General features: G+C 40.2%; 1 protein-coding gene across 2 annotated transcripts in view; it reads right to left on the bottom strand.

Annotated features, from left to right (window-relative positions):
- Positions 1-19,494, bottom strand: part of stard8 (StAR related lipid transfer domain containing 8) — a 213,928-nt gene that overhangs the window by 14,904 nt on the left and 179,530 nt on the right. For both annotated transcript variants that reach the window (XM_087992006.1, XM_087992007.1), the window contains 6 exons: positions 17,796-17,955; positions 15,111-15,309; positions 13,069-13,279; positions 7,876-7,990; positions 6,033-6,254; positions 1,002-1,219 (listed from right to left, as the gene is read on the bottom strand). In XM_087992006.1, coding sequence (XP_087848132.1) covers positions 1,002-1,219; positions 6,033-6,254; positions 7,876-7,990; positions 13,069-13,279; positions 15,111-15,309; positions 17,796-17,955 — 1,125 coding nt within the window. The remainder of the gene's footprint in view (positions 1-1,001; positions 1,220-6,032; positions 6,255-7,875; positions 7,991-13,068; positions 13,280-15,110; positions 15,310-17,795; positions 17,956-19,494) is intronic.

The raw sequence follows: 19,494 nt of genomic DNA, 5'->3' as shown, positions 1-19,494 counted from the left end.
TCAGGTACAGATATATGGAATTAAGTCACAGAGCAGCCATGATCTCACTGAATGGCAGAACAGGCTCAAGGGAACAAATGGTCTACTCCTGCTCCTACATTATGTTCCTAACAATGCTGGACCACTTAAGTATTGACATTTCAAGATGATAGTGATTCAAGATTACAATGATGTTGTAGAAACTTGCTGTATATTCCACTGAGTTTGCAAAGCTAAAGGGTAATGTGAATGACAAATTTTAAAATATCTAAAACAACCTTAGGACCATCACAAAAGTAGTGAAAATCAAGCAGAACAGTTGATAACTTGAATCCTAAGCAAAACCTGAAGCAGTTTAAACTTTTGTATATTTAATGAGGAAATGCATCTGACATTGTAAAGTAAAAGGCACATATAAAGTAACTTTATTCAAGACCATTAAAAAAAAAATGCTTTTGATTGTTTATTTGAACTCCAAGTCTGCTGATCATGTAAATATTTTTGGCAGCTCTTTAGGAACACATCATAAATATGCTCATGAAGATTGTTTCAAGTCACTTGATGCAGAAGATTCATACATGTGCTCAATGAGAAAATACTAAGCAGAGGAAATCGTTCACGTAGCATGCTTGGCCTTGTGCCTAAATCTAATTATTCTCATTCACAAAATAATAGCTGTACCCAAAGATGTGCAAATTACTCTCTGGCCATTGAACCCATTGTAAAATATTCATAACCACAAAATAACTTATGAACATAAAACAATTTACTCTATTTCCTGATGTTGATCTTATGCTGAGAAAGAAACATCAAGCAGCATAACAACTTCAACATTTAATGCAATTTTAATGTTTCATTAAAATTGTATTTAGTTATTTTACATATAATACTCAGGACAGGATTCTAGTGAGTAAAAGGTTTCTCAATGTGCCAATTACAAGTATTAATGAATTACAATGCTACACTTTAGTTATGGACACATTTTCATGAAGGACTGATGCTGACCCAATAATCAGTCTTACCTTAGAACAACAAAGTCTCGCCTGGGATGTGGCGCCATGCTATCGAGAACATAATGGCAGATCTCCTTATTTTTATCTAATTGTTCCACAACATTTACAACCAGCACATCATCATCCCAAAGGTGGCGTTCTCTAAGCAGACGATTTAATACAGAATTAGGAGTTGCTTCTATCTCGGTTGTCACTTTCCATAAACGAAGGGGATGTCCATCACCAACCTACCAACACAGGGTAGAACAGAAGGAAAACATATTAGGATGTTACAGAGAGAGAGATTGTCATCCCCTTTCAAAGAACAAAGAAAATTTACAGCCCAGGAACAGACCCTTCGGCCCTCCAAGCCTGAGCCGATCCAAATGTACTGTCTAAACCTGTCGGTCAATTCCTAAGAATTTGTATCCCTCTGTTCCCCACTTACTCATGCATCTGTACAGACGCATCTTAAACTAATCTATCATGCCTGCCTCTACTACCTCTGCTGGCAACACGTTCCAAACGCCCACCACACACTCTGAAGTACTTGCCACGTGTATCCCCCTTAAACTTTCCACCTCTCACCTTGTAAGCATGACCTCTGGTTATTGAATCCTTCACCCTGGGAAAAAGCTGGTCTCTATCCACCCTGTCTATACCCTTCATGATTCTGTAAACCTCAAATCAGGTCCCCCCTCAACCTAACCTACTCAACCTGTCTTCATAGCTAGTACCTTCCATACCAGGCAACATCCTTTTAAACCTTCTCTGCTCCCTCTCAAAAGCATCCACATCCTTTTGGTAATGTGGCGACCAGAACTGTACACCGTATTCTAAATGCGGCCAAACCAATGTCTTGTACAATTTTAGAGAGGGAGCCAAAAATAAAAGCCATCCCAAAGTTTATTTATTTTCTTCTAAAACTCAGGGCATTCCAGGAAATATTCTTGCTAAGTCATGCCTATTTGAAAACTACTCCCTAGCCCAATTCCAACATGTAGGAAACCTTCCCACTCTACAAGTACTTAGATCACTTCATCACTACATTACCTCATGCAATAAGGATAGCTCTCCTCTATCACACAAGCACATCTAATGCAAGAAACCCCCAGGATTATGTTATATCAGAGGAAAATGTGTATAAAGCTGCCAAAGATCATGGTGAGTTTGGGGATTTTGATGATTTTAAGAATTCTGCAAAGAACAATCAATAAAAAGGATTAAAAGAACAAATAGAATGAGACAGTAAACTAGCCCAGGTGAAAATAAACTTAAAAAGCTTCCACAGGGATGAGAAACAGCTGAGCAAAAATAAACGAGAGTCCATTACAAGCAGAATCAAGGGAAATTATAATGGGAAATAGGAAAATGGTGGAGAAACAAAACAAATACTTTGTCTGCCTTCAGAGCAAGATACAAAAAACCTCCCAAAAACAATGGAGAATCTGACAACTAGGGTAAATTACAAACTGCAAGTTATTCATATTTTTTTTAAAATAGTAATGAGACCTGATCATCTATGTCAGTGTTGAAAGAGGTGTCTGTAGACAGAGTAAATGCGTTAGAGGTCATCTTTCAAAATTCTAGAGATTCTGGAATGATCCCATAGATTGGAAGGTCACAAATGCTATTTGTTACTATTCATGCTACTATTTAAAAGGAGAAGCGAGTGTCAACATGAATTTATGAAAAATAAATGTTTGACAAACCTTGAGGATGTAACTAACAAAATAGATAAGAGGGAATTGATGAAAACGCTGTATTTTTTCAGAAGGCTTTCATAAAGTCCCATACAAAAGGCGGGTAAACAAATATAAAAATACTTGGGATTAGGGATAATATACTGACATGGATTAAAAACCAGTTAATAGACAGAAAACAGTAGGAGTAAATGGCTCATTGCCAGGCTGCAATTAGTGAGGTGGTACAAAGATCAGTGCTTTGGCCCTAGCTATCTATGATCTAGATCAAATGATTGATGATCAAAATTAAATGTGATATTTCCAAGTTTGCAGATGATATAATTGGGGAGGGTGTAAGTTTTATATATTAGTCACCCAAAATTAACATGCAGGTGCAGCAAGCAGTAAAACTTCACATGGTATGTTACCCTTTATAACATGGCTAAACATTGGACCAGCAATGCCTTACTCTCATTACATAAAGCTTTGGTGAGACTATATCTCACCAAAGATATGTTTTAGCCTCATCATAGAAGGAAATGTATTTTTGATACAGAGGTAGTGTAGCAAATGTTCACCACTATATTCCTGGAACGAAGAGAATGTCCTTGGAGGAAAGATTAAATAGCCTGGCTTACATTCTATGAAGTTTCCAAGAATCTCATTCAGACATAGAAAGTTCATACAGGGATTAACAAGGTAATGCAGTAAGAATGCTTCCTCAAGCTGAGGGGATCTATTTCCAGGGGAGACAGTCTCAGAATAAGAGTAGGCCATTTTGGACTGAAACAAGGAAAATTTCTTCACTCAGAGGATGTCGAATGTTTGGAATTCTCAGGTTCAGCCGGTTTTAGAGGCTCTGTCATTGAACCTGCTCATTGCTGAAATGGATAGATTTCAACTATTAAAAAAACACAAGAAATATGGAAATAGTGCAAGAGAATTATATTGAAGTAGATAATCAGCCATGGTGAGTTCAAAGAGCTGCTTGGCCTATTCCTGCTCTTATGTTCTGATAGTTTATAAAATACATCAGTAAAAAGCAGCTCCAGATGGAAAACATTAACCACATTGCATTGCCAATTGTTAAATTTGTTGTACTGTCTGAAGGCAGGCATAAACAACTACAACTGTGTTACCAATAATTCTCCTCATCAACTATTCCAGTCACAGACTCGATGATTCAGTGGATATTTTAACTTATGATACCAAATGGGATAGTCCTGCTTGACTGAACTAACCAGCCACATTCTTAATGGTAGAACAGACAAAGTCTGGTCCCTTGTGTATTCACTATCTGTAGACAATTTTGTTTTCCTACAGTCCATGATTTTATCTACAGTTCTACATCCGAAAAAAAAAAAATCAGTGGCTGAGATCACAATGTCTGGCCAGATAGATTAGCAAGAAAAAAAGCTGGAAGTGGTTTAAACACACTTAGAGAACAGGATTATCTCATAAATAACCCACAAGTACCATATACACTATCTGTTAAGCGGACTGAAGCTTTTAACTGATTTCCTCTTTTCTGTTAGTTTCTATATTAATCACTTGTCCCAAAGCTCTGCTGTTGAGACAGTTGTACAGTCATCAAAATCTTCCCAAAAAATCCAGCAATTGAAAATACTTGTGACCAGCGGTTAAAGAAGTTGCACAACATTTAGCCGTTAGAAAAGCTAATGAACTGTCAAAGCAGCCTCTTCAGCTCAAGGAAAAACTGAATCAGCCTGTGACTACTGAAATGTATTGTTGACTGAGTGAATGTATGGTTGAGTGAAAAACAGTGACTATAAGACTGATCCTCCCTTAAACTGAATAGCCTACAGACTTTGATTTGTTGAAGTCATGGGAGTGTTGGTCTGCAAGGTCAGTGTTTCCGACCCATTCTACACTGTCCTTAAAAAGGTATTAGCACTCAATCTGAACATTGCAGGCTTCTTGGAAAAGGAACTCCAGTATTAATGTGGCTCTTCAAAACACAAATAGGAAAATGGAGGTTGGAATGGCTCCAAGGTTTAGAAAGCTATGGATGATACATTTAAGTGGTTGGTGTCATATTTCAGTGGAAGCACTGATTTCTAATTAGAACACAGTGCAGCACAGGGAAATTGGTAATCCCAACAGGAAGGGACTATCCAGACATATTTCAGCCAGTTCAGAGAGGCACTGATAAACTTGAATGCCTTCACAGTAAAGGTTGATTAGACTAGATTAGATTCCCTGCAGTGTGGAAACAGGCCCTTTGGCCCAACAAGTCCACACCGACCCCCTGAAGAGTAACCCACCCAGACCCATTCCCCTCTGACTAATGCACCTAACACTATTGGCCATGCTAAATTGCCCATTCACCTAACCTGCACATCTTTGGACTGAGGGGGGAATTCGGAGCACCCAGAGGAAACCCACGCAGACACAGTGAGAACGTGTAAACTCCACACAGACAGTCGGCTGAGGCTGGAATTGAACTTAGATCCCTGGCGCTGAGAGGCAGCAGTGCAAACCACTAAACCAGTGTGCCACCCCGTATGTGACACAGGGACACTAGAGGGCACAACAATTGCAATCCTAGCATTTAGTCTTGGTTTTACAAATGTGAGCTCACGTCATAAAATACAGATCACATTAACAGTAACACAATTTTTAATTCTATAAAAAAAATAAAAAACGATTTTAGGATATAACATTCATTATCATTTTAAGAACATAAATATAAAGTACTAGTGTTCTCATAACAGTAAAGTCACCATTGTCCCACCAGATCATAGAGCTGCTCTCTCGTTCGAGACACATGACTGACGGTAACTTGACCCAAGAGTCATCATGCCTCAGGCAACAGGATATGTTGAGAAGGAGAGTCCATCATGGGCACCTCAGGAATTGAATCCACCCTATTTACATTAGTCTGCATGCAAACCAACTATCCATAGAATCATAGAGATGTTCAGCACAGAAACATACCTTTCATTCCAACTTGTCCATGCTGACCAGATATCCCAACCTAATCCAGTCCCACTTGCCAGCAGCCGGCCCATATTGCTCCAAACCCTTCCTATTCATAAACCCATCCAGATGCCTTTTAACATGTTGCAATTGTACTAGCCTCCACCACTTCCTCTGGCAGTTCATTCCACACATGTACCACCCAGTCAACTAATCAAACTATAGATGGCAAGCACAAAATAAAGTTATACATGCATGTGAAGATATGATTCAAGTGTAAGTGAAAGTTCACTTTTGCAAATTGTCCACTTCAATCCAAATAGAGGGATAATTTGGTAAGCAAAACTTGGCCTAAACTTAACCTTGAAAGCACAATGTGTTTGTAAGATGATAATCCATTTGAAGGGTCTAAACATGTGAAACTTCAATAAAATACCTTCTTGTAAGAAAGTTCTGTGTTCACAGGTCCTTGGATACTAGTCCAGCCTTTGAATTTTTCTCCAGCCTCCCTTAGTAGGTCCTGAATAATGTCTTCCACGCAGATCATATATTCTTTATCCTTGCCTTCATGATGTCCCCTTAAGCTGTCCATGGGCAGAGGATGCGCATCACCTGCAATGTAGGAGTTTCGAGACTGCACCATTATATCATGTGGGATCTGTCAAAAACAAAAATCGATAAAATTTTCAATGGTCAAATTTGTGGTCCACTAAATATTTTGTCTAGAGTTGCGCCAATCCTTCGTATAAATGCTGCAAGTACCTTATGTTCAACAGTGTGCCCATACTGCCCAATAACAAAATTATTTACATGAGACATTGAGTCTTCCTCACAAGCTAAAGCCACATATGTTCCTTCAATTTTTACAGAAGCAACTAAATCATTTCTGAGACAAAAAAATCTTCATGTTACAGATAGCAAGAAAACTTGCAGAACAATAGATAACCACATCAGGATCCCCATTTTAATTCAATCTGCCCTAACAGACAGATCTGAGCCTCCTAGTCTTTCATGGTTTCTTTCCCCCTCAGACATTAAGTACTCGCTGTTTATCATTGAATGTGTTTCCCTTCACTCCTTCCGGTGGAGGAACTACTGGAGGGAGAGGGACAGCGGAATCAGGAGGCTGGGAAACGAGGAAGGACAAGCAACAGGTGAACCTGTTAGCAGAGTGCAGGCTAGGGGAGACACTCAGAAAAGGCCTTACAAATACGGGTTGGTGACGATTCGCCACGGCAGATTCACCGCCGATGATTAGCCACTGCCAGTTCTCCACCAGCGTTTCTCCACTGGGGTGGTTTGACCTCTGGAGGCGAATTCTCCGGTGGCGAATAGTGATTGTTTTCCCTCCCGCCTGTTCTTTCATACTTCTCAGTCCCCTTTATTTATACAACTACATACTTCACATTGATAAAAAAAAAGGTAAAATAAATATCATTTTATTGGTTTATATATAAAAATGAGTTACAAACTTGAACCTGAAAAAGGAAATATATTTTAAAAATCTTTATAATGGCCATAAAATCTCATTAATATTAAACAATGAAATTTTAGTTCATTTGATAGTTATGCACTATTTATTTATAAAGATAAAAACCAAAGCAATTATCATTTTTGCTTTTAAAGCATAATCAGGATCGGTGCTGTGTTGACGAGTTGCTCCAACTGCAGCAATATGTCTATGCATACTTTGTGCCAAATGAAAGAAACAGCCCCTAATTCTAACTTCGGGAAAATATTCTCTCATAGCATTGATAGCTGCCTACTCAAAGTCACAATGGATATACTGTGGTCTGGGATTAGGTACCAAGGACTTCATTTCAAACATGCATACGTATATTGAACGCTGCTTATTTGGTAGACGTATATACACTGTTGGATGATCAAGAAAGTAATCGTATAATCATATTCGGTAGGGAATCTTGGATACATCATTTAGAAGAGTCAACCTGGTCTGTGGATGGCACGTACAACATAGCCCCTATTTTACTCTCTCAGGTATATTGTATTTTAGCAAAAAGACTTGATGGGGTTCATTCAATATTGTATATACTTCTATTTGTGGTGGCGAATCGTCTTCAGTGGCCAATGGCCGGTGGCTAAGTGCCCGCGGTGGTCAAAGGGCAGTGGCTTATCGGCAGCAGCGAATCAGCTGTGACGAATGGTCCCATCCCGTACAAATACAGCACATTTCAATTCTAACCTTTCCATCGCCCTCTTTCACTCCCAAGTATGGTCAAAAGATTCGAAGTATGAACTCAAATTATCTTTGATTGTACCTGAAATAATTTCTTGCACTCTGCAATCATGTGACCCAGTCCCTCAGTTGCTGCCAGATTCTCATTGAGGTCCCTCTGATCAGGTTTGTTCAGTACACCCCTTCTTCGAATCACCCTACAAATAAGGTCAAGAAAACAAATCTTAAGACGACCCATATAAACCTCACACAAACTTCACTACTTTTGTCTCTAACTGCTTTGTTACCATCCCGCAAAAAGCAGTTGAATGGATATAACATTGAACTACAATACAAATCTTCCATGTTTCACCAGTAAGCAAATTCACTTAGGCAATGGAGACAAAGGTTGACTCTCTGATTGGAATTTTTGTTCTGCAGTGGTACTGATCTCCTTATTGCCTCAACATTTTAAATGCTGTGTTGCTAGTCATTGTTTCCAAGATCAGCAAAAGGCAACAAATTGAAAAGGAAATCCTCAAGGGCAGCACAAGTTCTCAGTGGTTAGCACTGCTGCCTCACAGCACCAAGGACCAAGGTTTGATTCCACCCTCAGATGACTGACTCTGTGGAGTTTGTCTGTGTGGGTTTCCTTCAGGTGCTCCAGTTTCCACCCACAGTCCAATGATGGATTACCCAAGCTAAATGGCCTATAACATCCTGGCATGTGCAGTTAGGTGGGTTAGCTATGGGAAATGCAGGGTTACAGGGTGGGCCTGGTTAGAATGCTCTTCGGAGAGTTGTTGTGAACTTGATAGAATCCCTACAGTGTGGAAGCAGGCCATTCAGTCTATGAGCCTATGAAGGATGGTAATCTCTGGATTGTTATCTGAGCTTCAAGCCAATTGGCTGGGGGCACATAAGATTTGAGAAATGGATATGTAGCTTGAAGATTGATGTGGGAGAATTGGATTCCAGTTGTGGGGCACAAGTATCTGTATGGAGTCACAGAATCAGAGTCATAATTGTACAGCACAGAAATAGACCCTTTGGTCCAACTTATCCATGCTAACCACATTTCCCAACCTCACCCACTTCCCTGCATTCGGTCCATTATCCCTAAACCTTTCCTATTCATGTATCCGTCCAAATATCTTTTAAACTTTGGAACTGCATCTACACTTCCTCTGGCAGTTCATTTCGCATATGAACCATGTGAAAAGTTGTTCCTCAGGTCCCTTTTAAATCATTCCCCTCTCATCTTAAAAATATGCCCCTCATATGAACTCCCCAACCCAAAGGAAAAAACCTTTGCTATTCACATCATCTATGCCCCTCATGATTTTATAAACCTCTAAGGTCACCCTTCAGTTTCTTATGCTCCAGTGAAAAATATTTCAGCCTATCAGCTCCACCTCATAACTCAAACCCTCCATCCCTAGCAACATCCTGGTAAATCTTTTCTAAACCCTCTCCAATTGAATAATATCCTTCTTATAACAGGGCAACCAGAACTGTACACAGTACTCCAAAAGATGGCTTCAACAATATCTTGTGCAATCTCAATCTCAACATGATGTCCCAAGACTTCTACTCAAAGGTCTGAGCAAAGGCAAGCATGCTAAATGCCTTAACCACCCTGTCTATCTGCGACACAACTTTCAAAGAACTATGTACCTGAACCCCCTTGGTCTCTCTGTTTGACAACACTGCCAAGGACATGGCCATTAAATGTATAAGTCCTGTCCTTATTCGCTTTACCAAAATGCAATACCTCGCATTTATCCAAATTATAGGCGGCACGGTAGCACAGTGGTTAGCACTGCTGCCTCACAGCACCAGGGATCCAGGTTCAATTCCCGCCTCAGGCAACTGTCTGTGTGGAGTTTGCACATTCTCCCAGTGTCTGTGCGGGTTTCCTCCCACAATCCAAAGATGTGCAGGTTAAATGAATTGGCCGTGCTAAATTGCCCGTAGAGTTAAGTGAAGGGGTAAATGTAGGGGAATGAGTCTGGGTGGGTTGCTCTTCGAAGGGTTAGTGTGGACTTGTTGGGCCGAAGGGCCTGTTTCCACACTAAGTAAATCTAATCTAATTAAAAAAAACTCCAACTGCCACTCCTCAGACCATTGAGAGGGCTATATCATTGGGATGGTCTGCATCTGAACCATGCTAGACCAATGTGCTGGAAAATCACACAATTAGGTAAATAGAGAGATCAAAACTAAACAACATTGATGAAGGACCAAATCTGGCTAGATGTAACAAATAAAAATCGAGGTCAGAGAGCAAAATACTAATGTTGGTAATAAAAAAGGTTAGAGAATTGCAGGAAGAGACAGAAAACAAGCCTCAGAATATTTCAACGACTGAGACTTGATATTACAAAGGTAACAGAAAGACAAAACCAAAGTCTCCATATTTCAACGTGCACTGCATTCATAACTATGTAAATAAATTTATGGCACCCATCAAGTTAAATAAATATGATCTAGACACAGATATGCAGTCAGGGCTGTATGGTGGCATGGATTTGATTCTGAATATTGAGGGACAAAAGACATTCAAGAATAGGAAGCTGGGTAAATGTGGAAGGGTAGTACCATGTGATAGTTAGAGGTGACCTTGGTCCAGGAGACTGAGATGCAGAATCAGCATCAGTGGAACAGCAGGAGAATTAAGTCACTGGTGGAATGGTCTACAGGCCCCCTAAATGTAACCACAATTTTGAATGAAGAAATAATAGGTGTGTTTGTGATTGATCTGGACTAGTGGCCAATTACTAATAGGGCTCTCTGCCTTCCAGAGACTGTGACTGGTTGTCAAGTAGCTGAACAGCTTCAGCTGTGAACAAAACAGAGAAGCTAGTCAGACCAAATGAGAAACTAAGGGGTCTACAGCAACCAAAAAACACACAATGCAGTAAGACATTTAAACCAGAAGGAAACAAGCTTATCTTTCCTTCAGTTGATGTCCCAAGTTGTGACTTTGAAGGGGACAAGTCAAAGCCCTTTCATAAATAAACCAGCGCCCTATGCCTCTTGCTGTTCCAAAGGTTGGCCCTCACCCTTTCTTTTCTAGAATGCTCCCATTGCTTTGCAAGAGCTAACCCAAAAGATCTTGCGACCAAAGACTATGGAACAGTTTTTCTAGCTTTCTCTCCATCCATGTGTTTTTATTTTTGTCTGTGTGCAAGAGTTGGGTTTTTAGAAGATAGGGTTTTATTTGAAGAGGTTGCTTAATTTAGCTTAACTGTTTACAGTAGCTAGAATCTAATTAGCTGTACTAAATAGCATTTCTTGACAAGTACAGAAACCTGGTCGATATTATCTACTAATCTGATTCAGAACAAAGTAGTTTAGGAATTTTGCATATTTCTTTTAAAAACTTAACTTTTGTGACGACTCTGGGAATAACAGAGCTTATAACAGTGCACATCCTCAATGAATCACATGGAAAAGTCCAGAACTACAGTGCATTATTTAAAATTTAGGCATTTCTCTTTTAAGACAGATATTTTTCGCTGAGAGGGCTATGCAACTGTTAAACTCTGCTTCAGAAGGCAATGGAAGCATGGGTCATTAAATACTTTGAAGTTAATGGTACATAACCATTGATTCCCTTACCTGACAAGAATTTATCACGATTTAATGGGAACGTAGAGCTCAAAACTCAGAGATCAAACAAATTGACTTACTGAATAGTACAGTAGCTCTTGGGTTGAATGGTCTGCTTATGCTTTTAATTCATTTGTTTGCATGTGCAAGGAATGGGAGGCATTTTAGTTCTCATTTGCAATGATCCAATGACAGGCCTTTGGATTGTATCTTTGCCTTCCAGTCTGTATTTTCACCATTGATCTCCTGCCTTCCTTAATTTTCTGTCTTTTCCACACCTTTCATTTTCTTTTGCATCATCGGAATTAATTCAGGGAGGATAACTTAAATCTAGCTCTAATGAGGAAAGTGAAGGTTTCCTCCTTCTGAAATACAACTGGGTGGTAAATTGACATTATTTTATTTCTGAGGTGCCCAGCAATCAAAAAGCAAACAAAATAATTTCACACAAACCAAACTCCAAGCAAATAGATATAATGTGAATGCTGTTTCTCTAGTAGTTGCTCAGCCTCCAACTGGTTCTCTACTTTTATCGGTCAGTGACACTTTCCTTCCTGATTCAAGGTCAAATGATGGAGCATAACTATAGGACCAAACTCGATCTAGCTCCACAATCCAAAAGGAACAGAAAAGGATCACAATTGTTAAGGATCACACCATTTTCCAGCTGAGATGTGAAAACGACCTCCTATTTGTTCAAGTTGGCACTAAACATCCAATGGCATAGTTAAGTCAGAGCAAAGATGTTCACAGTGTCTAAAAGCAGCAATCCTCCATCAAGCAACAAACAGATTTGACTGCTCATTCATTTCATTGCTATCAATGGGACAAATCTGGTATAAAACAGCAGCTTCATTGTCAAAACCGAACAGAAATCATGTATTCCAGCAGTAATCAATTGTAGATCAGGTTTTAGGAAAAATGGCATTTTGTCAAATCACTTATTTTTACATGAGGGGTGACCTCATCGAGGTTTATAAAATCATGAAGGGCATGAATAGGATAAATAGATAGTCTTTTCCCTGCAGTGGGGGAGTCCAGAACTAGAGGGCATAGGTTTAGGGTGAGAAGGGAAAGATATAATAGAGACCTAAGGAGCAACGTTTTTACGCAGGGGTGGTGCATTATGGAATGAGCTGCTGAAGGAAGTGGTAGAGGCTGGTACAATTGCAACATTTAAGAGACATCTGGATGGGTGTATGAATAGGATGGGTTTGGAGGGATATGGGTCGGTTGCTGGCAAGTGGGACTAGATTGGATTGGGATATCTGGTTGGCATGGACGAGTTGGACCGAATGGTCTGTTTTCGTGCTGTACATCTCTAATGACTCCATTTCATAATTTTACTCCTAGTCAGTTAACCTAGCATTACAGCTTGCTCGTTCATATTATTCAAGTCTGACGATAAACAATTGGCAAAACAAAAATCCCAAAATCCACCTCCCACTAATTTTTAATTCCAGTTTTTACCACTAGAAACGAAGGTAGAAATTTTAGTCCACACACGTTGCTAACTATTTCTCATTACTCTGATCCAGCTATTTGCCCAGAATGTTGAAGCCATCAGTGAAGCAGAAAAGTCTGCATCATCCCTCAAACACATCAAAGTCATTGGAATGCCCTTCTTCCTTCACTCCCAAAGAAATCCGATTGCAGAGTAACTGGAAATTGCAAAGCTCACCTTGGTGAGGAAGTTTCTTTTTTTGGCACATTTAGGTGGAATAGAGATGGAGCAAGGCAGACAGCCAGGTTTCCAGCAGTCATTTGGTTCTCTTGCACGGACGCAATGTCACTCAAGAAGTACAGTAGCGACTGAAGCACCTCACGATTCTCATCTGGCAACAGCACAATTGCAGCCTGAAGGGCTTGGAGGCGTTGGTCCTTTGGCACATCTGAGATACACAAAGGAGGAGTCACACATTCTTGCTCATTTAACATTTTAAAAATTCTGAACAGAACTCCTACTGCAGTCTTAAGTGTAATAAAACGCACTAACTTCACATAAAAAAAATTATGTCCATATTCTTTAATTTATTCATGGATGAAGATGTCACTGGCAAGGCCAGAATTTATTATCCACCTACAATTGCTTATGAGATGCAACCAAATAGCTTGGCAGACAACATCAGAGAGTAGTTATGAGTCAACCACATTACTGTGAATCTGTAGTTACATACAGGCCAGATCAAATAGACAGACTTAGGAGGACGTTAGTGAACCAGTTATATTTTTACAGCAATCCATTAGCTTAGTGGTCAATCTAACTGATATTAGCTTTTTTTACATTTCAGATTTCTTTCATGTACTGAATTTAAATTCCCCAGTTGTCATGACTGGATTTGAATGCATGTCCCAGGGGCTAATGGTCCATTTATCTGGACTAGTAATCCAAAACTGCACTGTAGCAGCTTCCCAAGCTTCTCTGACAACATCTCCCAAACTCATGACCTCTACCATTTCAGTAAAAAGCCACAAACATGAGAACACCATGACCTCAAAGTTTCCCTATAGGTCTAACCTAGTTTGGAAATATTTCCATGTTTCTTCATTAACAATGGTTCAAACCTTGGAATTTGTGACCAAACAAATATTAAGAGTAACTTCATCACCCAAACCAGTAATTAAAAGATGGCATTGCCCCATCACCTTCAAGAGCAATGAGGAATCACAATAAATAGACATCCTGTCAGTGACACTGCATCACGTAAATGAATAAAATACTCAAGAAAATAACTGCAACACATGCCATTAGCATAATTGTAAACATCACATTAAGCAGGAGATTGTGTTTAGTTCTTGAGAGTTACAGCACCTCAAAAACAAGTACTGTTCATAGTGATGCGGTAACCTGTTGATGATCTAATCGGTAAACACTCATTGGGAGTGACAGTTTCTTGGTCTCACCATCAAAAACAGCTCAACCTCAGGGATCTGGACAGCAAAGCAAGTTAAGCACTGGAATTATGAAAAATTGCAAGACCATTCATGACTGTCAAGAATTTCAGTGTCGGTGAAGATCTTCAGAAGTGTGGGAAAAATTCTGCACAGCAAGTTCCCACAAACAGCACTGGAATAATGACCAATAAGCGGCTTCTGAAGTATTGAATTACTAAATATTGTTCAGGATATCAAATGATACCTTCCTATACCACTTCAATATATTGCCGTGGGATCTTTTATATTCTTCCGAGGGGTCAAATTGTACTTTAGTTTAATGTTTCATCCTAAAGATGCCATCTGAATGTAGTCCTCCTTGGAGTTTTGTGCGGAAGTCCTGGAAACTGCTATCACTGAGTCACAGCTGATACACAACAGCTCTGAGTTATGATAGCCAGCTGAACTGGCAGAATGGAATATTCTTGACCATGTGATCGTCATGAACGGAGTATCTCATTATACTGAATCATCGCAACACAGTTTCTAGTGAGCATGGTCTAATTGAAAAATTTGGCAGTAAATGAACATTTCTTTCATAAAGTAGCAAGTCCAAAATGGAAATCTCATTCTGGCACAAAAGGCACATTCTTGTTTCAAAGTAAAGGAAGCTTTACCCTGCAGCTTCCTGAATTATGCTCAGCATAAATATACTTACATTGACTCTTGGTAATCTAAATTAAACAGGATTTTATTCCTCAGCACCATAATATAAGTTGCTTACTGAGAATACATTACAATACATAACAAAGACAATGGGAAGATGTATATTTTTCCTATTTCACTCACATTGATAGATCTGCAAAAAGGTTTCTGTCAGCTTGTTGGTGAAAATAGGCTCCGGAAGGTCCCGGAAATATTGCTTTAACATGTCTGCTACATCGAATGCTGACTGACCGTGGTAATTAACATTGTCAGGGCTGCTTTCACTCATTTGCCTCAGAGTTTGGATTCGGGATTTTACACCTGACTTCCTGAAGATGCCAACCTGTTTAGAAGACAAAAAAATGTTTCTTTCCCATACATACATTTCTAATCATTGCTGAGTAGAAGATTTTTCAATTATATAACAATGGGCAACATTAATTTCATAAGAGTTAATGGACATCCAGTCATTACAATAGGAAGGGCATTCTGAAAGATTGCAAAGAACCTTGCATGCGAAATAAATTAGCCAGTAGTATATCAGAATCAAATGTCGCAATCTGTCACAGGGAATAAAAGGACACAACCTAAACCAAAGATTAGGGAGCTTGGCACTTTCATCCTCATCGGTGACTGCACCAGTCCAGGAGACGGCTGGAGGAAGCAGAGTTATTTTAAGCCCCGTATAAAAGGTGCAAGTAGCATTTGGGAAAAGTGAATTCTAAAAATAAGTACAGGAGATAATTAGCTTACTCTATCTTAGCCACTTCTTTATTGGTTTAGCACTAGCTGTTCCTTTTTAAATTGTGATGGGAACATACCAGACAAATAAGATAAACCACAGCTAAAAGCAGGTACCTGAATAAATACAACATACCGATGCCCAGCCTCACTGTGTCAGGCCATTTCTGAGATTCTGCAGCTGCTTTAAGCAGTGAAACTACTAAATTCAATACACTGCTCCATCTGATAGCAGATAATTGCCTGCTCTTTACGGAAAAGGCAAATTATTTCCGGCTGTTTCTTAAAGTAATTTCTCTCAGCTCCTCCTCTGGTCTTTGTAACTCACTCATTAGCTGGACTCTAAGATGCACATATCCAAATCTCAATCTGGATCATTCACTGCTCAGCCATTTGAAGATAAAAGAATTTAACCTAATGAGGCCTTTACAGTGGGTGACCTTACAGAGGTTTATAAAATCATTAGGGGCATGGCTAGGGTGAATAGCCAAGGTCTTTTCCCAGGACTATGCTAAAGGAGAGAGGGGAAAGATTTTGAGGAGGACCTGAGGCGTAACTTTTCCACGCAGAGGGTGGTGCATGCATGGAATGAGCTGCTGGAGGAAGTGGTGGAGGCTGGTACAATGTCAACATATAAAAAGGCATCTGGAAGGATATATGAATAGGAAGGATTTAGAGGGATATGAGTGATAATGCTGGCAAATGGGACTAGGTCAAATTGGGATGTCTGATCAGCACAGATGAACTGGACCAAAGGGTTTGTTTCCATGCTGTATGGCTCTGACTCTATGACATTTCTATCCTCCTGCCAAACGTAGCTCATGACTTACTGAGAGTGAAGATTGTCAATTCATATCCAACACTTACAGAAGTACATACATTGGAAAAGCACAAGCTGCACCACTGCACAATTTCATTAAGAAATTTTCACCAGAATCTTGTCCAGTGTGAAACAAAGGTGTCAGCAATGTAATGTTATCAGTGTTTATTGAATCTTTAAGGAACAGCTATAACTTAATATATTTCCCAGAACTCCCTACAATTATTGTCATAACTTTGCTGACCTTCCAGTAATATCGAATTTCTTGGGGTCCCACTGAAACCCTATTTAAGAATATCCTCTTCATGTTGCACAGAATAGGAATCTTTGAATAATCATAGAATCTCTACAGTGTGGAAACAGGCCCTTTGTCCCAACAAGTTCACACTGACCCTCCGAATAGTAACCCATGCAGACCCATTCCCCTACCTTATTATCCTATATTTAACCCTGACTAATGCATCCAACCTACACCTCCCTGAACACCATGGGAAATTTAGCACAGCCTATTCACCTAACCTGCACATTTTTGGAATGTGGGAGGAAACAAGAGCACCCATGCAGACACTGGGAGAAGGTGCAAACTCCACACAGACAGTTGCCAGATGTTGGAATCTAACCCGGTCCCTAGCGCTGTGAGGCAGCAGTGCTAGCCACTGTGCCATCCCTCAAAGAGCATTCTACCCCATCCCTGCAACCCCCATGACTAATCCACCTAACCTGCATATCTTTGGACAGTGGGAGGAAATCCAGGCAAACACAGGAAGGAGAATGTGCAAACCTCACACAGACAGTCACCCAAGGCTAGAATTGAACCCAGGATTCTGGTGCTGTGAGTCAGCAGTGTTAACCGCTGAGCCATCGTACCACCCTAGTGGCAAAAGTGTCAAATACTGACAACACTAACAAAAACAGATCTCAAAAATCCAGAAGTTATCTGACTATCTGAGATGTCAGTCTCTTCACAGACCCCCACTGGTTCAAGGATCCAGCAAGAAAACCTCTCTAAACCTCATGGTATCCAGTTCTGAGTAATATCGAGGAGGACAAAGTGAGGACTGCAGATGCTGAAGATCAGATCAGAGCCGAGAACGTGGTGTGGGAAAAGCACAGCAGGTCAGGCAGCATCCAAGGAGCAGGAGGATCGACGATTCGGGCATAAGCTCTTCATCAGGAATGAGGTACATTGATTCAATGTTTACCAAAAGAGAAATTTTTTCGGGCACATTACAACAAGTTCAGATTTGCATCAGAACATTCAAACACACCTGGCCCATGCACTGGCTGCGTAGATAGCGCATGGCTTGCTGGATGCTTTGAGGGAGTGGTTGACCTGACCTCTTCACATTTACAATTGGTGGAACACCAAACACATACTTGCTTCTGTAATCTGGTTCCTTGCTCCTTTTCATGAACTTGGGAACACCCCTATGAAAGAGCACAAGAGTTAATAATGCACCAAAGGCTGTCCATTGATGACAACATTTAAAAGTAAAATTACAATAAGTATAATTTGACAAATTCCACTTAAAATTCGCTTTGTTTTTGATGAATTTTCCCTCAGCCTCATGATCGCCTCAGGGGCAGCACACGGGCTCAGTGGTTAGCAGGGTCCCTCACAGGGTCCCAGGTTCGATTCCAGCCTCGAGCGACTGTGTGTGGAGTTTGCACATCCTCCTCGTGTCTACGCGTGTTTCCTCCGGGTGCTCCGGTTTCCTCCCACAGTCCAAAGATGTGCAGGTTAGGTGAATTGGCCATGCTAAATAGCCCATAGTGCTAGGTGCATTAGTCAGAGGGAAATGGGTCTGGGTGGGTTGCTCTTCGGAGGGTCGGTGTGGACTGGTTGGGCCGAAGGGCCTGTTTCCACACTGTAGGGAATCTAATCTAATCTAACTAACAGGTGAATTTAATCCCTTTGGACAGTGTCTCCAAAAAATTCTTTGTTGCATTTTCTATTTTTTTTTCTCAAAATTATTCGTTTCTCCTAAATTCCAATAAATTGGGTTCAAATCCCTTCCTAGCCAAGCACTGGATGGACATCCATTTAGGCTGAGCCAAGGTCAGATTTGTGTCTGCACCAGAAAGAAAGTGGAGCACAGCAGCAGGCCTGTGTAACCCAATGGTTTGATGGAAGCAGAAACAAAAATATTCCACTTCCCTTTTGTCATGTCAGCAGCTCGGCCTGAATGGATTCAATGAACATTGATATATAAATAATATGTATGTTTCTAGGAGGAGCTAGTCAGTTCTACAGTCAATAGCCATGAAGTATATACTTGGGTACTATCTTTGAATCTAAAATTTTGCTTAACTATTGTTAATATAGTTGACCAATCTTAAGTTGATGTAGACTCATTACACAAGTATGTGCTTCTTCTGCTCAAGACTTATTTGTGGTTAATTCTTCACCATTCAATATTATTAATCTCTCCAGACAAGTATTATAGGAGGGGTATCGGTGGCAGCATATTTACCCAAAGAAGATTCCATCACAACGAACTACCAGTAAGCATCTCTTTGCAGTTAACATTGGGACCCTCAGACAAATGTAAGTCAATGTAATGCTCAACATCAATTATTTACATCTGGTGTAACTACTAAGGAACTGAAATAGGATATTGATTATCCCAGTCAAGATTAGAGTGGTGCTGGAAAAGCACAGCAGGTCAGGCAGCATCCGACGAGCAGGAAAATCTGTGTTTCGGGCAAAAGCCCTTCATCAGGAATGAGGCTGGAAGCCTTGGGGGTGGCCTTGTAGAGAGAGCTTTGAATATCCCATTCTACTTCATGAACATCTGAACTCTGTTCCAGCACCTACCACAGTTCACCAATTCTTTTTCACCCCCTTTCTGACTTCAAGAGAAAAGTGATGAGGTTCTTGGCGAGTGGAAAATTTATCAATCATTTTGCAGTGCTACCAAAGTTGAATTCCACACCCTACATCTTGCTTTCAGCTTTTGATTTCTG

This window comes from Chiloscyllium plagiosum, unplaced genomic scaffold (genome assembly GCF_037043375.1).
Source record: "Chiloscyllium plagiosum isolate Xiang-an unplaced genomic scaffold, Cpla_swu_hap1 HiC_scaffold_11, whole genome shotgun sequence".
Classification (NCBI taxonomy): Eukaryota; Metazoa; Chordata; class Chondrichthyes; order Orectolobiformes; family Hemiscylliidae; genus Chiloscyllium; species Chiloscyllium plagiosum.
Note: the sequence above shows the minus strand (reverse complement) of the source record. Positions and strands in the feature narration are given on the sequence as shown.